This window comes from Crinia signifera, chromosome 12, assembly GCF_055691185.1.
Source record: "Crinia signifera chromosome 12, ASM5569118v1, whole genome shotgun sequence".
NCBI classification, from domain to species: Eukaryota; Metazoa; Chordata; class Amphibia; order Anura; family Myobatrachidae; genus Crinia; species Crinia signifera.
Genome location: NC_139228.1, coordinates 2,933,937 through 2,956,658, shown reverse-complemented (window position 1 = coordinate 2,956,658; position 22,722 = coordinate 2,933,937). Strand labels below are relative to the sequence as shown.

The 22,722-nt window shown below is 48.7% G+C and overlaps 1 protein-coding gene across 2 annotated transcripts in view; it reads right to left on the bottom strand.

Moving 5' to 3' along the window:
* Positions 1–16,287, bottom strand: part of LOC146049799 (perilipin-1-like) — a 44,556-nt gene extending 28,269 nt beyond the window's left edge. The window contains exons 1-5 of one of the 2 annotated variants that reach the window (XM_083166428.1): positions 15,957–16,287; positions 15,175–15,373; positions 6,322–6,404; positions 3,077–3,314; positions 296–489 (exon numbers count right to left, since the gene is read on the bottom strand). In XM_083166428.1, the coding sequence (XP_083022554.1) occupies positions 296–489; positions 3,077–3,314; positions 6,322–6,404; positions 15,175–15,373; positions 15,957–15,995 (753 nt within the window). In that variant the 5' untranslated portion in view covers positions 15,996–16,287. The remainder of the gene's footprint in view (positions 1–295; positions 490–3,076; positions 3,315–6,321; positions 6,405–15,174; positions 15,374–15,956) is intronic. The other variant, XM_083166429.1, reaches the window with a different exon arrangement.
* Between the last annotated feature and the right edge of the window lie 6,435 nt (positions 16,288–22,722).

The window sequence follows — 22,722 nt, the reverse complement described above, 5'->3', positions numbered from 1 at the left end:
GCTATTGGTGCAACCACCAAAATAGCCACCTCTGCTTTATATGTAATATGTTCAACCAATGAGATATCAGCTTTCATCTATCAAATCTATGAGCCAGTTAGAGAAATATAAACTGAAATCTGATTGGTTGCTGTGTTTGTCTTCACAATGAATATATAATTTATTTAGTGGGTTCTATATAATGTGTGCATGTATATATATATATATATATATATATATATATATATACACACACACACACATACATACTGTACTTATAGCATTTTAGTCATGGATAATATGGATGAGGCGTTACCTGGGATGGGACACTGAAGAGAAGATTAATACCAGCATGTAGGAGCTCCCAGAATTGGTCCAGGTACAGATTCCCCCTGGCGAGTCCCCTTGTGATGATGGTGTTCACCAGTAGCCAGAAACGATAGAGCAGGCCGTCCTGCGCACCCGGCACCTCCTCCTGCTCCTCACTGCCACTACTCCACTGCTCTCCTGCTAAAGAGACACTGCGGGTCAGGATTGTACAGTGTATAGCGTATTTCAGTATGGTGGGTGTCAACATATTGGTATCCAGATCATATGTCGTTAGTCAATAGGTCGAAACTAACTAACGACGTGAATATCGTCAACAAGGTCAAAAGATGGACATGTTTAAATGGTCGCCATGGCAATGCTCGACAAATGAAAAGGTCGACATTCGTTTTTTTTTATATGTATATTTTTTTTGACAGGGTACGGTCACTAATCGGGTGTCCGTGTAATGAAATGTACAAATCGGCATGGAGTACACACGAAAAACATATGTCGCCCTTGTCGGGTGGCGGACAATTTGTTTGTGCTGATCTTTTGTCTGTGTAGACCTTTTAAGGTCCTCATAGAAACTGCCGACCTTTTCATTGTCATCCTAATATACCACACCCAACTCTTTTACCATCTAAATACACAGAATGATGTCACTGGCGGCTAGCGAGCTGACAGGTTGCATTCTCAGTGATGTCACTAGGGCAGTATCATTCCGTTGATCAGGCGATATCTTTTTTGGGGTTTAATATGTGATAAATTAGATGTCTTTTTTTTTTTGCAGTGTTTTAAAAAAAAAAATAGAAAAATATAATTTTACTATGATAAATGGTCAGTATAGGGCTGGATTGGGGAAAAGTGTGGTCAAGTCGATCTATTGTCTATTCAGAGTGCGGAATACTGAGAAGTGGTGACGCAAAGTGACATAACAGCATCCGCCCTTTCTGTGAATAAGCCCCAGGGGCTGATTCTGCACCGCACACAGTGGCTGTGGGTGCAGGCAGCCGGGAATCCAGATTCTGAACTATTGCACGGCTGCACGTATGCACAATCAGAAACCCGTGTCACCTACTGCTTTCAAGATGGCCGCTGCAACGTCACCATTAGTATGGGCATCTGCTTCATGCTGGGGCAGAAGATCTGTCAGATACCGGCCTCCTTTCCCCGCGCACATGAGCATTACATACATGCCCACAAAGCCAAGGCTATTCCGTGCAATCGCATGGCCACGAAATGATAGACAGAATTTCATTGGTTGCTGTGGATGACATCACTTCTTTTCATTTTTAGAAGCTTTAGTAAATTTTCCCTTGCAGCCCCCTGTGGCACAGAAGGGGTTAATCCACGATATACTGACAGAAAATCAAACATTTAGCCTTCACAGTAGCCAGGGCGGAAAGAGGATTACATTTAATTTCACCGACACGTTCAAGTAGCTGTAGAGATCCATAATCATAATATAGAACGCAAAATCCAAGGAACAGTCAGTGCCGGGGAAATGTTCTCCAGCGCCAGGCTTAGCCCACGGAACGTCTGATGGCTCACACAGTGTCCAACAGCTCTCGTTAGCAGTCTAGTAAAGGAGGAGAAGAACTTAACCTCTTGATCACGGAGATGTTGGGAGAGGAAACGGTTTCCTTAGCCGGGCAGTACTTTCACAGCAAATAAACTTTTGTGGTATGTGTTGGTGAATTGCTTCCGGCATCAGTACCCAAATCCACAGTAGGCATCACGGCTTGCTTGGTGAGAACAAGAGAACCATTTCTCCATCTGGACTCTGCCTTAGTACTTTTTACACGTTCAAAATGGTGTCTCTCCCAACATTTCCACATGCCAGACAAGGAAACGTTGGGGCAGGTGAAATATGAGCAGAGAGGAAGAATTGGGTGGGTTATGTTGTTTTTTTATCACACAATAATGCTCTAGGTTATGATTTCCACCAAACAAAACATACGTACCCCACTCACCTTTCCTACATCTATCAGTCCACCCTCAGTGACCGGGGACAAAGTCTCAGAACTGATCTCATTAGATTGCCCTCCCAATCCTATTCCCTCACAACCTCTTCCTCTCCACCACTGCATGAGGAAGCGAGCAGGAGGGCGACCATGTTACAGTGAGACAGCCACAGGAGCAGGGTACATAAGTTTCGGCCCCGGTAGGTACCTGGTAGGGATGGCCATCAACCATCGATGATTCTAAATCATCGATGGTTCATGGCCGATATTGAATACTTTTGCCCCCATGTTTTGATTGGCACACAGGCCAATCAATCAAACACAATGGATGACCATCAATATGCAAAACTATCGATGGTCAGCCATTGCGTAGTTTAGCATCGATGGCAATGGCAACGATGGCCATACCTGGTGGATGCCTGAGTGACAATGCCCAACTAGCTCACGTCTTCTGTTTCTCTTCACTGGCACTTCCATCACAAGACTACAATAAATCCGGGTTTGCGTTTATGATTTTTGGTTAAACTGTAAATAAATGTAGTAGTTATAAATGTATACCAGTCCTCCAAGCTACAGTGTCAGGAGATCCCCTATTTTTATATCGCTAAAAAGCTGCTGAATGTGTCTCCTCCCTCTGTGTGCTTAAGATGGTAGCTGCACCACAAACACCTTCTAGAGTCCATTTTGTCAGAGCCCATTAACCTCCCGGTATGTTTCTGGACAGTAGCGAGAAAGCCGGAGCAACCAGTGAAAAGGAACAGAAGGAGAACATACAAACTCTACACTTACAAGGCCAGCCATCACAATGCTGTGAAGGATCTTACCCTGTCTCTCACCATCCTCTTCTTCTGGCAAGTAAAAGTCGACAATATGTTCGGCCCAGGCCACGGAATGTTCAGCCCCGAGCCTCACCAGCTCTCCGACTCCAGGGCTCCTCATGGAGAGTATGACTAGGGAAGTCACCTCGTAGGTGTCTCTGATCAAGGTCTGGGCCCGGCCCAGTGTACGGTCGCTCACGCTCATTACGCCGTCCACTAACCTGTCTCGGAAATCTGAGACCACCTATAGAAGAAAAGCATATGCATAGTGGGTGGAGTTTACACATTATGGAACACACCACAATGCCCATTACACATTACAGAACACACCGTTATGCCCATTACACATTATGGAACACACCGTTATGCACATTACACATTATGGAACACACCACTATGCCCATTACACATTATGGAACACACCGTTATGCACATTACACATTATAGAACACACCGTTATGCACATTACACATTATGGAACACACCGTTATGCACATTACACATTATGGAACACACCGCAATGCCCATTACACATTACAGAACACACCGTTATGCCCATTACACATTATGGAACACACCGCAATGCCCATTACACATTATGGAACACACCGTTATGCACATTACACATTATGGAACACACCACTATGTCCATTACACATTATGGAACACACCGTTATGCACATTACACATTATAGAACACACCGTTATGCACATTACACATTATGGAACACACCGTTATGCACATTACACATTATGGAACACACCGCAATGCCCATTACACATTACAGAACACACCGTTATGCCCATTACACATTATGGAACACACCGCAATGCCCATTACACATTATGGAACACACCGTTATGCACATTACACATTATGGAACACACCACTATGTCCATTACACATTATGGAACACACCGTTATGCACATTACACATTATGGAACACACCGTTATGCACATTACACATTATGGAACACACCGCAATGCCCATTACACATTATGGAACACACCGTGGTACTCTTTACCTAGCACGGCGCCCATCGCGGGCATCGCGGGTACATTTATGTCTGGCCGCGACGCGACCGACGCGATGCCCGCGATTTCCCATTGAAACCCATGTTAAACATGGAAATCGCGTCGGTCGCGTCGCGGCCGGCCATAAATGTACCCGCGATGCCCGCGAAGCGATGCTCCCGATTTGCCATAGGAATCAATGTTAAAAGGCCCGATGGACACGATTTTACTGTTAAATGCCTCAATGGACCCGATGTGGCCATAGGAAACAATGTTAAATGGGCCTTAGAGCCCAAATAGTTACCCTGAACTCTGAAATGGCCCCCCAATTGTTTACGCCACCCCACGATCAACGTCAACCCGAAGCGTGGCGAGCGCAGCGAGCCCGCGAGGGGCGGCGGTACGCGTCCTCCGACCTTTTCATACCCCCACTATCCACGTCGGCGTGGAGTTGAGAATAGAATAGTGTGGCGAGCGCAGCGAGCCACCGAGCCCGAAGCGTGGCAAGCGCAGCGAGCCCCGCGAGGGGACGCGGATACCTTCACAGCTATACGCGTCCCCTCGCGGGCTTCACAGGTGTCCATGGCGACGCGGACACCTGTGAAGCCCGCGAAGGGACGCGTTTACCTGTGAAGGTATCCGCGTGCGCTCGCCACGCTTCGGGCTCGGTGGCTCGCTGCGCTCGCCACACTATTCTATTCTCAACTCCACGCCGACGTGGATAGTGGGGGTATGAAAAGGTCGGAGGACGCGTACCGCCGCCCCTCGCGGGCTCGCTGCGCTCGCCACGCTTCGGGTTGACGTTGATCGTGGGGTGGCGTAAACAATTGGGGGGGCCATTTCAGAGTTCAGGGTAACTATTTGGGCTCTAAGGCCCATTTAACATTGTTTCCTATGGTGAAATCAGGTCCATTCAGCCATTTAACATGAAAATCGTGTCCATCGGGCCTTTTAACATTGATTCCTATGGCAAATCGTGGGCATCGCGACGCGATGTCCATGTTTAACATGGTTTTCAATGGGGAAATCGTGGACATCGCGTCGGTCGCGTCGCGTCCGGGCATCTTTAGCCCGCATACGACGCGACCAACGCGATTTTTTACCTCACGATGCCCACGATCAAGATCGTGGGCGCCGTGCTAGGTAAAGAGTACCCACACCGTTATGCACATTACACATTATGGAATACACCACTATGCCCATTACACATTATGGAACACACCGCAATGCCCATTACACATTATGGAACACACCGTTATGCACATTACACATTATGGAAAAAAAACGCAATGCCCATTACACATTATGGAACACACCGTTATGCACATTACACATTATGGAACACACCACTATGCCCATTACACATTATGGAACACACCGTTATGCCCATTACACATTATGGAACACACCATTATGCCCATTACACATTATGGAACACACCGTTATGCCCATTACACATTATGGAACACACCATTATGCCCATTACACATTATGGAACACACCGTTATGCCCATTACACATTATGGAACACACCGTTATGCCCATTACACATTATGGAACACACCGTTATGCACATTACACATTATGGAACACACCGTTATGCACATTACACATTATGGAACACACCGTTATGCACATTACACATTATGGAACACACCGTTATGCACATTACACATTATGGAACACACCGTTATGCACATTACACATTATAGAACACACCGTTATGCCCATTACACATTATGGAACACACCGTTATGCACATTACACATTATAGAACACACCGTTATGCCCATTACACATTATGGAACACACCGTTATGCACATTACACATTATGTGACACACCGTTATGCCCATTACACATTATAGAACACACCGTTATGCCCATGCGGGATGCAGAGTGTGCAGACCCGGGACCACTGCTAGCATTGCCAGGCACAGCTAATTTCCACATGCTGCACGTGGGAGGCAGCTCGCGAGGGGCTATCGGCCCACAAGGCCATCGGCCCTTCTGGCACTTGCCAGATGGCCAGTCCGGTCCTGGGGGTGGGGGATTAGTTTCTAAACTATGGCACTGCTTAGCTGGCAACCTGGCACCACCAACCCTGCAAATTGTAGATTTTCCTGCACCGCTCTATAGAGTACAATGTACGAGTTATAGAATTATGTCAATAAACTATTCACTCATTCTACTGATAAACCAGGAGCCAACCACAATCCACGCGCACTGATTTTACCTCATCTGCTGATTGGTCGAGCACAGGAAATCTGACCTCCAGGTCATTCACCACGTGCAGCGCCACGCTGTTCACAACCGCAACTGTAATCAGAATAAAAAGGGAAAAAATGACGTTTTCCTCCAATCTAATTCATGTAATCAGCACAGGGAGCATACTGATATAGCAAAGCAGGGGTGTAACCAGAACTTGTGGTCCCCATAGGAACATATTGAAGGGGCCCGCCACAATGCTTCTTGGGGTATAGGGCTGTTCACTATACTATAGGGGGGATCCGGTGTATAGGGCCGATCTCTATACTGTTGGAGGGGGATCCGGTGTATAGGGCTGATCACTATACTGTAGGATGGGGACCCGGTGTATAGGGCTGATCACTATACTGTAGGAGGGGGATCCGGTGTATAGGGCCGATCACTATACTGTAGGAGGGGATCCGGTGTATAGGGCCGATCACTATACTGTAGGAGGGGATCCGGTGTATAGGGCCGATCACTATACTGTAGGAGGGGGATCCGGTGTATAGGGCCGATCTCTATACTGTAGGAGGGGATCCGGTGTATAGGGCCGATCACTATACTATAGGGGGGATCCGGTGTATAGGTGCGATCTCTATACTGTTGGAGGGGGATCTGGTGTATAGGGCCGAACGCTATACTGTAGGAGGGGGATCCGGTGTATAGGGCCGATCTCTATACTGTAGGAGGGGGATCCGGTGTATGGGGCTGATCACTATACTGTAGGAGGGGATCCGGTGTATAGGGCTGATCACTATACTGTAGGAGGGGGATCCGGTGTATAGGGCCGATCTCTATACTGTAGGAGGGGGATCCGGTGTATAGGGCTGATCACTATACTGTAGGAGGGGGATCCGGTGTATAGGGCTGATCACTATACTGTAGGAGGGGGATCCGGTGTATAGGGCTGATCGCTATACTGTTGGAGGGGGATCCGTGTATGGGGCTGATCGCTATACTGTAGGAGGGGGACCCGGTGTATAGGGCCGATCGCTATACTGTAGGAGGGGAACCCGGTGTATGGGGCTGATCACTATACTGTAGGAGGGGGATCCGGTGTATAGGGCTGATCACTATACTGTAGGAGGGGATCCGGTGTATAGGGCCGATCACTATACTGTAGGAGGGGAACCCGGTGTATAGGGCCGATCGCTATACTGTAGGAGGGGGACCCGGTGTATAGGGCTGATCACTATACTGTAGGAGGGGGACCCGGTGTATAGGGCTGATCGCTATACTGTAGGAGGGGGACCCGGTGTATAGGGCCGATCACTATACTGTAGGAGGGGGACCCGGTGTATAGGGCCGATCGCTATACTGTAGGAGGGGATCCGGTGTATAGGGCTGATCACTATACTGTAGGAGGGGGATCCGGTGTATAGGGCTGATCACTATACTGTAGGAGGGGATCCGGTGTATAGGGCCGATCGCTATACTGTAGGAGGGGATCCGGTGTATAGGGCCGATCGCTATACTGTAGGAGGGGATCCGGTGTATAGGGCTGATCACTATACTGTAGGATGGGGACCCGGTGTATGGGGCTGATCACTATACTGTAGGAGGGGGATCCGGTGTATAGGGCTGATCACTATACTGTAGGAGGGGGACCCGGTGTATAGGGCCGATCACTATACTGTAGGAGGGGGATCCGGTGTATGGGGCTGATCACTATACTGTAGGAGGGGATCCGGTGTATAGGGCTGATCACTATACTGTAGGAGGGGGATCCGGTGTATAGGGCTGATCGCTATACTGTTGGAGGGGGATCCGTGTATGGGGCTGATCACTATACTGTAGGAGGGGGACCCGGTGTATAGGGCCGATCGCTATACTGTAGGAGGGGGATCTGGTGTATAGGGCCGATCACTATACTGTAGGAGGGGGACCCGGTGTATGGGGCTGATCGCTATACTGTAGGAGGGGGATCCGGTGTATAGGGCTGATCACTATACTGTAGGAGGGGGATCCGGTGTATAGGGCTGATCACTATACTGTAGGAGGGGAATCCGGTGTATAGGGCTGATCACTATACTGTAGGAGGGGGACCCGGTGTATAGGGCTGATCACTATACTGTAGGAGGGGGACCCGGTGTATAGGGCTGATCGCTATACTGTAGGAGGGGGACCCGGTGTATAGGGCTGATCACTATACTGTAGGAGGGGAATCCGGTGTATAGGGCTGATCACTATACTGTAGGAGGGGAATCCGGTGTATGGGGCTGATCACTATACTGTAGGAGGGGAACCCGGTGTATGGGGCTGATCACTATACTGTAGGAGGGGGATCCGGTGTATAGGGCTGATCACTATACTGTAGGAGGGGATCCGGTGTATAGGGCCGATCACTATACTGTAGGAGGGGAACCCGGTGTATAGGGCCGATCGCTATACTGTAGGAGGGGGATCCGGTGTATAGGGCTGATCACTATACTGTAGGAGGGGAACCCGGTGTATAGGGCTGATCGCTATACCGTAGGAGGGGGATCCGGTGTATAGGGCCGAACGCTATACTGTAGGAGGGGGACCCGGTGTATAGGGCTGATCACTATACTGTAGGAGGGGGACCCGGTGTATAGGGCTGATCGCTATACTGTAGGAGGGGAACCCGGTGTATAGGGCTGATCGCTATACTGTAGGAGGGGAACCCGGTGTATAGGGCCGATCGCTATACTGTAGGAGGGGGACCCGGTGTATAGGGCCGATCACTATACTGTAGGAGGGGGACCCGGTGTATAGGGCTGATCACTATACTGTAGGAGGGGGACCCGGTGTATAGGGCTGATTGCTATACTGTAGGAGGGGGACCCGGTGTATAGGGCTGATCACTATACTGTAGGAGGGGGATCCGGTGTATAGGGCCGAACGCTATACTGTAGGAGGGGGACCCGGTGTATAGGGCTGATCGCTATACTGTAGGAGGGGAACCCGGTGTATAGGGCTGATCGCTATACTGTAGGAGGGGAACCCGGTGTATAGGGCCGATCGCTATACTGTAGGAGGGGGACCCGGTGTATAGGGCCGATCACTATACTGTAGGAGGGGGATCCGGTGTATGGGGCTGATCACTATACTGTAGGAGGGGGACCCGGTGTATAGGGCTGATCACTATACTGTAGGAGGGGGACCCGGTGTATAGGGCTGATTGCTATACTGTAGGAGGGGGACCCGGTGTATAGGGCCGATCACTATACTGTAGGAGGGGGACCCGGTGTATGGGGCTGATCACTATACTGTAGGAGGGGGACCCGGTGTATAGGGCTGATCGCTATACTGTAGGAGGGGGACCCGGTGTATAGGGCTGATCGCTATACTGTAGGAGGGGAACCCGGTGTATAGGGCTGATCGCTATACTGTAGGAGGGGAACCCGGTGTATAGGGCCGATCGCTATACTGTAGGAGGGGGACCCGGTGTATAGGGCCGATCACTATACTGTAGGAGGGGGACCCGGTGTATAGGGCTGATCGCTATACTGTAGGAGGGGGATCCGGTGTATAGGGCTGATCACTATACTGTAGGAGGGGGATCCGGTGTATAGGGCTGATCACTATACTGTAGGAGGGGGATCCGGTGTATAGGGCCGATCACTATACTGTAGGAGGGGGATCCGGTGTATAGGGCCGATCACTATACTGTAGGAGGGGACCCGGTGTATAGGGCTGATCACTATACTGTAGGAGGGGGACCCGGTGTATAGGGCTGATCGCTATACTGTAGGAGGGGGACCCGGTGTATAGGGCCGATCACTATACTGTAGGAGGGGGACCCGGTGTATAGGGCCGATCGCTATACTGTAGGAGGGGAACCCGGTGTATAGGGCCGATCGCTATACTGTAGGAGGGGAGCCGGTGTATAGGGCTGATCACTATACTGTAGGAGGGGGATCCGGTGTATAGGGCTGATCACTATACTGTAGGAGGGGGACCCGGTGTATAGGGCTGATCACTATACTGTAGGAGGGGGACCCGGTGTATAGGGCTGATCACTATACTGTAGGAGGGGACCCGGTGTATAGGGCCGATCACTATACTGTAGGAGGGGGATCCGGTGTATAGGGCTGATCACTATACTGTAGGAGGGGGATCCGGTGTATAGGGCTGATCGCTATACTGTAGGAGGGGGATCCGGTGTATAGGGCTGATCGCTATACTGTAGGAGGGGGATCCGGTGTATAGGGCTGATCACTTTACTGTAGGAGGGGGACCCGGTGTATAGGGCTGATCACTATACTGTAGGAGGGGGACCTGGTGTATAGGGCTGATCGCTATACTGTAGGAGGGGATCCAGTGTATAGGGCCGATCACTATACTGTAGGAGGGGGATCCGGTGTATGGGGCTGATCGCTGTACTGTAGGAGGGGGATCCGGTGTATAGGGCCGATCACTATACTGTAGGAGGGGGACCCGGTGTATGGGGCTGATCACTATACTGTAGGAGGGGGACCCGGTGTATGGGGCTGATCACTATACTGTAGGAGGGGATCCGGTGTATAGGGCTGATCACTATACTGTAGGAGGGGGATCCGGTGTATGGGGCTGATCACTATACTGTAGGAGGGGATCCGGTGTATAGGGCTGATCGCTATACTGTAGGAGGGGGACCCGGTGTATGGGGCTGATCACTATACTGTAGGAGGGGATCCGGTGTATAGGGCTGATCTCTATACTGTAGGAGGGGGACCCGGTGTATAGGGCTGATCACTATACTGTAGGAGGGGGATCCGGTGTATAGGGCTGATCACTATACTGTAGGACGGGGACCCGGTGTATGGGGCTGATCACTTTACTGTAGGAGGGGGACCCGGTGTATGGGGCTGATCACTATACTGTAGGAGGGGGAGCCGGTGTATAGGGCTGATCACTATACTGTAGGAGGGGGATCCGGTGTATAGGGCTGATCACTATACTGTAGGAGGGGGACCCGGTGTATGGGGCTGATCACTATACTGTAGGAGGGGGAGCCGGTGTATAGGGCTGATCACTATACTGTAGGAGGGGGATCCGGTGTATAGGGCTGATCTCTATACTGTAGGAGGGGGATCCGGTGTATAGGGCTGATCACTATACTGTAGGAGGGGGAACCCGGTGTATAGGGCTGATCACTATACTGTAGGAGGGGGATACGGTGTATAGGGCTGATCACTATACTGTAGGAGGGGGATCCGGTGTATGGGGCTGATCACTATACTGTAGGAGGGGATCCAGTGTATAGGGCCGATCACTATACTGTAGGAGGGGGATCCGGTGTATGGGGCTGATCACTATACTGTAGGAGGGGGACCCGGTGTATAGGGCTGATCGCTATACTGTAGGAGGGGTATCCGGTGTATAGGGCTGATCGCTATACTGTAGGAGGGGTATCCGGTGTATGGGGCTGATCACTATACTGTAGGAGGGGGATCCGGTGTATGGGGCTGATCGCTATACTGTAGGAGGGGGATCCGGTGTATGGGGCTGATCGCTATACTGTAGGAGGGGGATCCGGTGTATAGGGCTGATCGCTATACTGTAGGACGGGGACCCGGTGTATAGGGCTGATCACTATACTGTAGGATGGGGACCCGGTGTATAGGGCTGATCACTATACTGTAGGAGGGGGATCCGGTGTATAGGGCTGATCACTATACTGTAGGAGGGGGACCCGGTGTATAGGGCTGATCACTATACTGTAGGAGGGGGACCCGGTGTATAGGGCTGATCACTATACTGTAGGAGGGGATCCGGTGTATAGGGCTGATCACTATACTGTAGGAGGGGGACCCGGTGTATGGGGCTGATCACTATACTGTAGGAGGGGGACCCGGTGTATGGGGCTGATCACTATACTGTAGGAGGGGGACCCGGTGTATAGGGCTGATCACTATACTGTAGGAGGGGATCCGGTGTATAGGGCTGATCACTATACTGTAGGAGGGGATCCAGTGTATAGGGCCGATCACTATACTGTAGGAGGGGGATCCGGTGTATAGGGCTGATCGCTATACTGTAGGAGGGGGATCCGGTGTATAGGGCTGATCACTATACTGTAGGAGGGGGACCCGGTGTATGGGGCTGATCACTATACTGTAGGAGGGGGACCCGGTGTATAGGGCTGATCACTATACTGTAGGAGGGGGACCCGGTGTATAGGGCTGATCACTATACTGTAGGAGGGGGATCCGGTGTATAGGGCTGATCTCTATACTGTAGGAGGGGGACCCGGTGTATAGGGCTGATCACTATACTGTAGGAGGGGGACCCGGTGTATAGGGCTGATCACTATACCGTAGGAGGGGGATCCGGTGTATAGGGCTGATCACTATACTGTAGGAGGGGATCCGGTGTATAGGGCTGATCACTATACTGTAGGGGGGGATCCGGTGTATAGGGCCGATCGCTATACTGTAGGAGGGGTATCCGGTGTATAGGGCTGATCACTATACTGTAGGAGGGGGACCCGGTGTATAGGGCTGATCACTATACTGTAGGAGGGGATCCGGTGTATGGGGCTGATCGCTATACTGTAGGAGGGGGATCTGGTGTATAGGGCTGATCACTATACTGTAGGAGGGGGACCCGGTGTATAGGGCTGATCACTATACTGTAGGAGGGGGATCCGGTGTATGGGGCCGATCACTATACTGTAGGAGGGGATCCAGTGTATAGGGCTGATCACTATACTGTAGGAGGGGGATCCGGTGTATGGGGCTGATCGCTGTACTGTAGGAGGGGTATCCGGTGTATAGGGCTGATCACTATACTGTAGGAGGGGGATCCGGTGTATAGGGCTGATCACTATACTGTAGGAGGGGATCCGGTGTATGGGGCTGATCGCTATACTGTAGGAGGGGGATCTGGTGTATAGGGCTGATCACTATACTGTAGGAGGGGGACCCGGTGTATAGGGCTGATCACTATACTGTAGGAGGGGGATCCGGTGTATGGGGCCGATCACTATACTGTAGGAGGGGATCCAGTGTATAGGGCCGATCACTATACTGTAGGAGGGGGATCCGGTGTATAGGGCTGATCACTATACTGTAGGATGGGGACCCGGTGTATAGGGCTGATCACTATACTGTTGGAGGGGGATCCGGTGTATGGGGCTGATCACTATACTGTAGGATGGGGACCCGGTGTATGGGGCTGATCACTATACTGTGGGAGGGGATCCGGTGTATAGGGCTGATCACTATACTGTAGGAGGGGGATCCGGTGTATAGGGCTGATCACTATACTGTAGGAGGGGGACCCGGTGTATAGGGCTGATCACTATACTGTTGGAGGGGGATCCGGTGTATGGGGCTGATCACTATACTGTAGGATGGGGACCCGGTGTATGGGGCTGATCACTATACTGTAGGAGGGGATCCGGTGTATAGGGCTGATCACTATACTGTAGGAGGGGGACCCGGTGTATAGGGCTGATCACTATACTGTATTACCGGTGATGTATTTGGGATCTGCTAAAGTAGGGCAGGGAACGGGTTACTGTTACATTTCCCATATAAGCAGCTGGCACCAGTCAGTAGCAGTGAAATATAAGCACATTATTAGTGTGGACTCCTGAGGATGGATGTAATTATTTCTCAGTGATAATTTAGTAGTGTGTGAATGTTCCTTCAGCGCTGAGCAGCCCCTGTAGTGACAGGAGAGAGGCCCATTTACCGCGCAGCGGTGACCCATCTCTTCATTCACATGGCAATGCCAGATCTCACCCTGGCACGAGTATTATGTCTCCCGAAACAGCCTCCCGAGTCAGAGGCAGACAGCAAGGGCTGGGGCCAGACTGCGGGACTACATTAAATGTCAGATCTGAATAACGTGACGCCCTTGTGTCACTTTTTACACGGGCCTTGCCACGTGTCATGTCTGGCATCCTGACTCTCACCCGCTGGCACGCACGATCTGCATGCCCTCTCCGGCAGAAGGTGTTCGGGTTTAGCGACGGTCGGAACACAGCTAGTATTACTGCAGTAAAATCACTTTAATACATTAACATACAGAAGACTTATAAAAGATTTATGTGCAATCATGGAGAGAGAGAGAGATAGGGTATATGTGCTAAGCCATGAAGAGAGATAAAGGGGCAGATTTATTAAGCTCGGGGAAGTGATAAAGTGTTTAGTTTTCATCACCGGCCAATCAGCTCCTACCTGTGAAGTTACAGGCTTGGTTTGAAAAATGACAGGTAGGAGCTGATTGGCCGGTGATAAAAAACAGACACTTTATCACTTCACCGAGCTTAATAAATCTACCCCAAAGTGTCAGCAAATCAGCTCCTAACTGCCATGTTACATTTTGTGTTTGAAGAATGACAGATAGGGGCCAGTTGGTTGGTAGGTACTTTATCTCTCCTCCTTTTATCTCTCCCCAAGGCTTACTACATAGATCTCATAACCCATTCTACCAGGTGTAGGCACTTCAGCTGCGGGTGTGGGAACTAAATGTAAATGATAGAGATTACTATAGACACCCCATTTAAAGCTGAGCTGTCTCCCCAACATCACTACCTCCTTTTCAAAATCTCTCTAGAGGGTTCAACGTTTGGTTGTCAGCTGTAAACATAAGGAAATGGATGATGTTATAGTACACAGACCAACCAGGACTTAGAGAGGTGTTTGATAAAACTCCTTCCTGCTCACTACACTATCTGCCATGTTACTGTGGTTGTCATGGCAGTCACCGGCCATGTGCCGGTCTATAGACCATTGCCTGAAGAGACAAACCACGAATCAATGGCAATTACCTGGATTCTTATATATCATCATATATCCTGCCACATTCATGACTCCAGAAATCCTGGTTGGTTCCATGCTCTGCAAATGTCTGAAATAATGCATTTGGTCTTGTCTGTACTCACTCTGGGGGTTCAATATTCTCAGAAGTGGGGACACCCCATAGGCGGCGATGTGACTAAAGGTCTTCGCCCCTCTCTCCGACAGGTCACAGAAATAGTCTACCACCGGGTGAAGGCTCCTTATGTCCTGGTATACGAGAGAAAGCATCTGATAGGACGACTGGACGAGGGGCAGATTGGCCACCCGGTGTACTACACTGTCCTGTATCGGGGAGACACAAAATGGCTGTCTCAGTAACATTGTGTTGTCAGAGCAACTGAAGTAGGTGGTGATTCTGGTTGACTCGCAAAGCCTCGAATTTCACAGCATTGTGAGTCATTTAACGCCGCTCACATGTCACCTCCCCCGCACGATGATTTCCATCGACCATTGAATGATTTTGCATGCGTTCACAGATCTATGTCACCTCTCTGGTGTCTCAGATCTGCAGGCTCCCAGTACGGGAAGTGGGAGGGCAGCGGGGACATCCGCTGATGTGCCCGCCCCCGGCACCCGCATCATTGGCGAATTTCCATGGGAACGCCCATGAAACGGTGGGGGTTCCCATAAACGCAACCACAGCTGCTCGCACAAAGAGGCCGCACATGTGCAGAAATGCTGACGTTCAGTCTCTAATAATTACTCCCCTGTGTGACCTCGCAGGGGAGCGAATCAGTCAGAATCAGCTCCATACACAGCAGCAGGTTAGTGGTAGGGAGAAAATACTTCTCAGGACAGGAGGGGATGGATAGATGATAGATAGATAAGATAGATAGATAGATAGATAGATAAGATAGAAATTTACATGATTTTGGCGTTCCCCGCTGTGGCCCCTTTCAGCCATCGTCGTGTATAATTATCTCACCCTGTAAATAATAATAAAATCCACATATTAATAGAAAATAAAGTTGACAGAATCAGACAACAGCTTCTAGTAGATGTCTAACAATGACATTAGGATTCTGTAATGTGACATAAAAAGCAGGAGCTGATTGTGACGCAGAGCCCCCAAACTGCGCTGCCAGGGGGCAGAAGGACGGTTACTATAGCTGTATGCACAGGTATTGCCCAGACTTTACGCCCTCCCCCTGCATTATCTATAGCAGGCATGTCCAAACTGCAGCCCTCCAGCTGTTGTAAAACTACACATCCCAGCATGCCTTGCCATAGTTTTAGCATTCCCTAATAGCAAAACTGTGGCAAGGCCTTCTGGGATGTGTAGTTTCACAACAGATGGAGGGCCGCAGGTTGGAGATGCCTGATCTATATACATATATGGTGGCTGTATGGATGGTAAACCAGCCTGGGAATCTATGGAAGCAGTCCTACTGGTGGCGCAGTCTGTTCAGTCTGTAGCAGTAACCCTCCTCTGATTCCGGGTTGGACGCAGTTGAGGCCTGGTGTCTTTATGCTAATGCTGCTACGAAGCGATTCCCTGGTGTACATGCGGCATCCCAATGTACTAGAACTAAAGGTGCCCATACACGTTCAGATATGGGGCTGTACGTTTTGTACTTCAAAATGTGCCGTACGATTCTGGCATTGATAGCTACTAATGGACATCGCATCGCATGTACTCCTGTACTGATGCGATGCAATGAAGCACAACAAGTACTGCATGCAGATACTTTTTGTCCTTTACAATATTGTACCTGCGGGTGACGCGCATCGCATCGCATCCCCTCAGGTACACGGCGCAATTATCGCACATGAGATGCGTTTTGTACTTTAAAAGTACAAAACGGATGCGATAATCGCAACGTGTATGGGCACCTTAAGACAGGGGTGGATCCAGGAGAAAATGACATGGGGGGGGGGGGGGGGGCACCATGACAGGAGAGGGTTTGGGAGGGGGGTAAGTGGTGCCAATGTACATGCTAAGGGGTCGATCCTATTACACGTGAAGAGTGCGGATGATTCGCGTGTTGCAAATCATCACGACACCGGTGCACTTTACGGCTAGGCCAAGTTCACTGAAAAGTGCTCACACCTCCATAGGGGTACAGGCAATTATCAGCTAATTTGGCCCTGCCAAGGGTGCGAGTTAGGGTTATTTCTGATGCCGTTTTCAGCGTGAAAATGTCACCCAACAATCACATAACGCCAGCAGATTCCGTTACAGTGTCTTATATAGCGCAGCAGATTCCGTTACAGTGTCTTATATAGCGCAGCAGATTCCGTTACAGCGTCTTATATAGCGCAGCAGATTCCGTTACAGCGTCTTATATAGCAGCAGATTCCGTTACAGCGTCTTATATAGCGCAGCAGATTCCGTTACAGTGTCTTATATAGCGCAGGAGATTCCGTTACAGCGTCTTATATAGCGCAGCAGATTCCGTTACAGCGTCTTATATAGCGCAGCAGATTCCGTTACAGCGTCTTATATAGCAGCAGATTCCGTTACAGCGTCTTATATAGCGCAGCAGATTCCGTTACAGCGTCTTATATAGCGCAGCAGATTCCGTTACAGCGTCTTATATAGCGCAGCAGATTCCGTTACAGCGTCTTATATAGCGCAGCAGATTCCGTTACAGGTTCTTATATAACGCAGCAGATTCCGTTACAGGTTGTTATATAGCGCAGCAAATTCCGTTACAGTGTCTTATATAGGGCAGCAGATTCCGTTACAGGTTCTTATATAACGCAGCAGATTCCGTTACAGGTTGTTATATAGCGCAGCAGATTCCGTTACAGCGTCTTATATAGCGCAGCAGATTCCGTTACAGAGTCTTATATAGCGCAGCAGATTCCGTTACAGTGTCTTATATAGAGCAGCAGTTTCCGTTACAGTGTCTTATATAGTGCAGCAGATTCCGTTACAGTGTCTTATATAGCACAGCAGAATCCGTTACAGTGTCTTATATAGCGCAGCAGATTCCGTTACAGGTTGTTATATAGCGCAGCAAATTCCGTTACAGTGTCTTATATAGCGCAGCAGATTCCGTTATAGTGTCTTATATAGCGCAGCAGATTCCGTTGCGCTTTACAATAGTAGACAGTGATAAAACAAACTGTGTAACAACAGACAGACTTGGAGGTAGGAGGGCCCTGCTGCAAGCTTACAATCTATAGGGACATAGGAGGGAAACACAAGTACACCCACCAGTAATAGGATAGCAGTCCCACCAAGTTACAAGTCCAGAAGGGAAGCTATATAATACATAAGTGCCTCAGAGGGTTATGTGTGCGGTATATAAATATAATAGGCTTGCCTAAAGAGGTGAGTTTTCAGGGAACGCTTGAAAGTTTGGAGGCTAGTGGAGAGTCTTATTGTGCGTGGAAGGACATTCCATAGGGTGGGAGCAGCCCGATGAAAGTCCTGTAATAGTGAATGGGAGCTAGTGATCCGTGCAGAAGAGAGACGCAGATCTTGTGCAGAGCGGAGTGGTCGAGATGGGAGATATTTTGTGATAAGTGCAGAGATATATGCTGGTGCAGTATGGTTAATAGCTTTATATGCGAGTAGAAGTGTTTTATATTGTATACGGTAAGATACAGACAACCAATGGAGGGACTGGCAGAGCGGATCAGCAGACGATGAGCGTCTTGTAAGGAAGATCAGCCTAGCAGCAGCATTTAGAATGGATTGCAGTGGTGAGAGTCTGTTCTTGGGAAGACCAGTTAGGAGACTATTGCAATAATCAATGCGGGATATAATGAGTGCATGGATAAGAGATTTAGTAGTGTCTGGTGTCAGATACGGTCGTATTCTGGATATGTTTTTTAGATGCATGTAACATGATTTGGAGACAGATTGTGGGGAACAAATGGCCCTAGGATGAGCCCTAGGCAACGAGCTTGTGGGGTAGGGTAGATTGTCGAGTTGTCAACAGCGATGGAGATATCAGGATGGTAACTGTTCTTGGATGGATAGGATGATCTGTGCCTGGCATTAGGTCCTCCCCAATAGAGGTAAAAATATGGGTCTAAGCACCTTTCCCCTGCATACCTTAAAAAGAAACCCTTGTGGGTGCAGAGGACAAGGTGACCCACTGACTGACCCGGGTGACCAGCTTCCAGGGACGCCTGTTTGTTGGGAGGAACATCTGCTTATGGGTCTACTTTTTCACTGTAGACAACATCACTCGGTGAGAGTCAGCTGTTACTTTCCTTGTTGTTATTGTAAATATCTTGTGAATAAGAAGCGGTACTCCACCATACCAGCTCTTTTATTTACAGTACATGGGACAACGAGGATTGGAGTTGTAGAAGACTTCTTGGTGACGTCACCGCATCCCTCAGAAAGCGAATATAGTCTACCCTGAAAAGTAGACTAAACCTAAGGATACGAGTCTCAACTAGCATTGGATATTAAAACAATATATATTTTAATGGTTTATACTGTATCACACTATTGTGGCTTTATCTCTCTTTCTGTTTTGGGTACAACCAATAAGAAACGATGAGAGGATCAAATTTCTGCGCCAAGGATTTTTCAGTATTTTTGGTTACAGGTAACTGTTCTTGGCAGAAATATAAGTAATTCCGTTTTGGAAATATTGACTTTGAGTTGGCGAGAAGACATCCAAGATGAGATGGCAGAGAGACATTCAGAGACTCGGACCAAAACCACTGGTGACAACTCTGGGGTTGATAGATAGGTTTGAGTATCATCCACATATAAGTGATACTGAAATCCGAAAGAGCTGATTAGTTTGACGAGAGGAAGTATAGATTGAGAAAAGCAGAGGACCAAAGACTGAGCCTTGCAGAACTCCGACTGACAGAGGTAGTGAAGAGGAAGTAGATTTAGAGAAGCAAACACTGAAAGAGCGATCAGATAGGTAAGATGTGAACCAGGAAAGGGCTGTATGATTAAGACCTAGGGAGTGTAGTGTTTGTAAGAGAATAGTGTGATCCACAGTGTCAAACGCAGCAGAAAGATCTAGCAGAATAAGTAGTGAGTAATGGCCTTTAGACTTAGTAGTTACCAGATTATTCACCACTTTAGTCAGTGCTGTCTCAGTGGAGTGTTGAGAGCGAAAGCCTGACTGAAGCGGGTCTAATAGGGTGTGTGAGTTAAGAAAGTTTGTGAGGCGAGAGTAGACAAGTCTCTCCAGTAGCTTGGAGAGGCATGGGAGCAGAGAGATAGGACGGTAGTTAGAGAGAGAGTTAGGGACAGAATTGTGTTTTTTTTCAGAATGGGAGTAATTGCTGCATGTTTGAGCAGAGAAAGAAAAGTACCAGTAGCAAGAGAGAGATTGCAGATTTTAGTAAAGGTTGGAATAAGCACAGGAGATAGATTTTTAATGACTTGTGCAGGTATAGGATCAAGAGGAGAGGTAGTAGAGTAGGAGGATAAGAAGAGTGTGGATACTTCCTTTTCATTTGTGGGCTCAAATGAAGAGAAAGTGCCAGAGAGTTCAGGTGTGGAAGAAAGCGTGTTAGAGGTTGTGGAGCATACAATTTCATCTCGGATGTTATCTATCTTGTCCTTAAAGTAGGAGGCAAGTTCTTGTGCACTGATGGTAGCCAGTAGGGGAGGGTACAAAAGAGACTTAAATGTGTTAAAAAGTCGCTTAGGGTTGGTGGCATGAGAAGAGATGAGAGATTGGTAGTATGTTTGTTTGGCCGTGTCCAAAGCATTGCAGTAGGAGTGGTAGCTAGTCTTATATGTGAGGAAAATCAGTCATACTACAAGAATTACGCATTGGCGTTCTACTTTATGTGACTGATTTCGTAGTTGTCTTGTTGTTTTGGAGTGCCACGGTTGGCATCTAAGCCTACGTGGGGTGTAATGGATAGCTGGAGCCACTTCATCAAGGGCTGTTTCTAGTGTCTGGTAGGAGGTGGGAAAAAGCAGAGTCAGGATAGGTAAATGTAGAAATTAGTGAGAGCTGTTGTTGCAGGGAGGTGGTAAGTTGTGGAAAATTAATAGCATTAGTATTTCTGCGGGTTAGAGTAGGCTTGCATGATTTCAGTGTCAGTGAGCTTGGGGTAATGGAGGAGAGTGAGAGGGTAATGAGATTGTGATCAGAGAGAGGGAAGGGAGTGTTAGTAAAATCAGAGACTGAGCACAGCCTGGTGAAAACAAGGTCAAGGCAGTGGCCTTCCTCATGAGTAGAGGCATCGGACCACTGGGAGAGGCCGAGAGAGGAGGTTAGAGAGAGGAGTTTGGAAGCATGCTAAAATGGTGGACTGTCAATAGCAATATTGAAGTCACCCAGGATGACAGTGGAGATGTCAGAAGATAAGAAATGGGGGAGCCAGGCAGAGAAATCTTCTAGAAATTGAGTTTTGGGAAGCCCAGGTGGGCGATAGATAGCAGCAACACGCAGAGAGAAAGGGGAAAAACCCCTAATGGAGTGTACTTCAAATGATGTAAATGTGAGTGAAGGAACTGGTGGTAGAACGGAGTATGTGAAGGCTTGTGACAGTAGTATACCTACACCCCCTCCTTTACAGTTACCAGGCATGCCACACGGATTGTGCCCAAATGCACATAATGCCACCCGGATTGTGCCCAAATGCACATAATGCCACCCGGATTGTGCCAAAATTCACATAATGCCACCCAGATTGTGCCAAAATGCACATAATGCCACCCGGATTGTGCCAAAATTCACATAATGCCACCCAGATTGTGCCAAAATGCACATAATGCCACACGGATTGTGCCCAAATGCACATAATGCCACACGGATTGTGCCCAAATGCACATAATGCCACATGGATTGTGCCAAAATTCACATAATGCCACCCGGATTGTGCCAAAATTCACATAATGCCACCCGGATTGTGGCATTATGTGGCATTATGTGGCACTAGTGATGGAATAATCTGCGGAGTACAGCAGAGCATTGTACCTGATCTCGTCTGGATTGCGCTTGGTGCGATTCCGCCGCTGGAATGATGAAGAAACGGACTTAATGCTGGAATAACATTAGTCATTAGTCCTATCCCTGTGGTCTCACGTACAAGGACAATCATATGTTTGCAGCATGTGAATAAAAGTATTTATATGAGTCTTAGATAATCAGAGCTAAGCTGTGACAAACTGGTGAGGAACTGCCTGACAAAACATGTTTTCTTGTGTTACGTAATGGGGTGAATAGTACATAGGAACCAGTGGTCTTATTTAACAGATAACACCGTAAAAACTAATTTTAATGAACTAACAGCTCTAGGAAATTGCTGTGCTATATAAGAAACTGTAACTAAATAAACCACAGGTCCCACACACAGGGTGATTTCAGGGCATTTTGGATACTTACATGTTAGTTGGGCGTCCACTAAGCTATTTCCTTAGTTTCCCGCATCCACTCGCCACACTTCGGGCTCGCCACACTATATAAAATCAGCTTCATGCCGCCATGGGTAGTGGGGATACGAGCGTACTTACTATAGTGGGCGCCCAACTAACATATAATCACAGCAGTTTGTAACGGCCCTACAACACTCCGTGTGTAATGGCCATAGCGGTTAGGGACAGTGTTCTCACCGGAGAACACTGTCCCTGACAGATCGCTCAGTGCCATCTCCCTGTGTAGGTTCCCTAACCCCCCTGACTAGATAAAACCTCGGAACAAGGGCCCTTATTCTGGTTCACTCACTAGGCAAAGTCCTTCTCA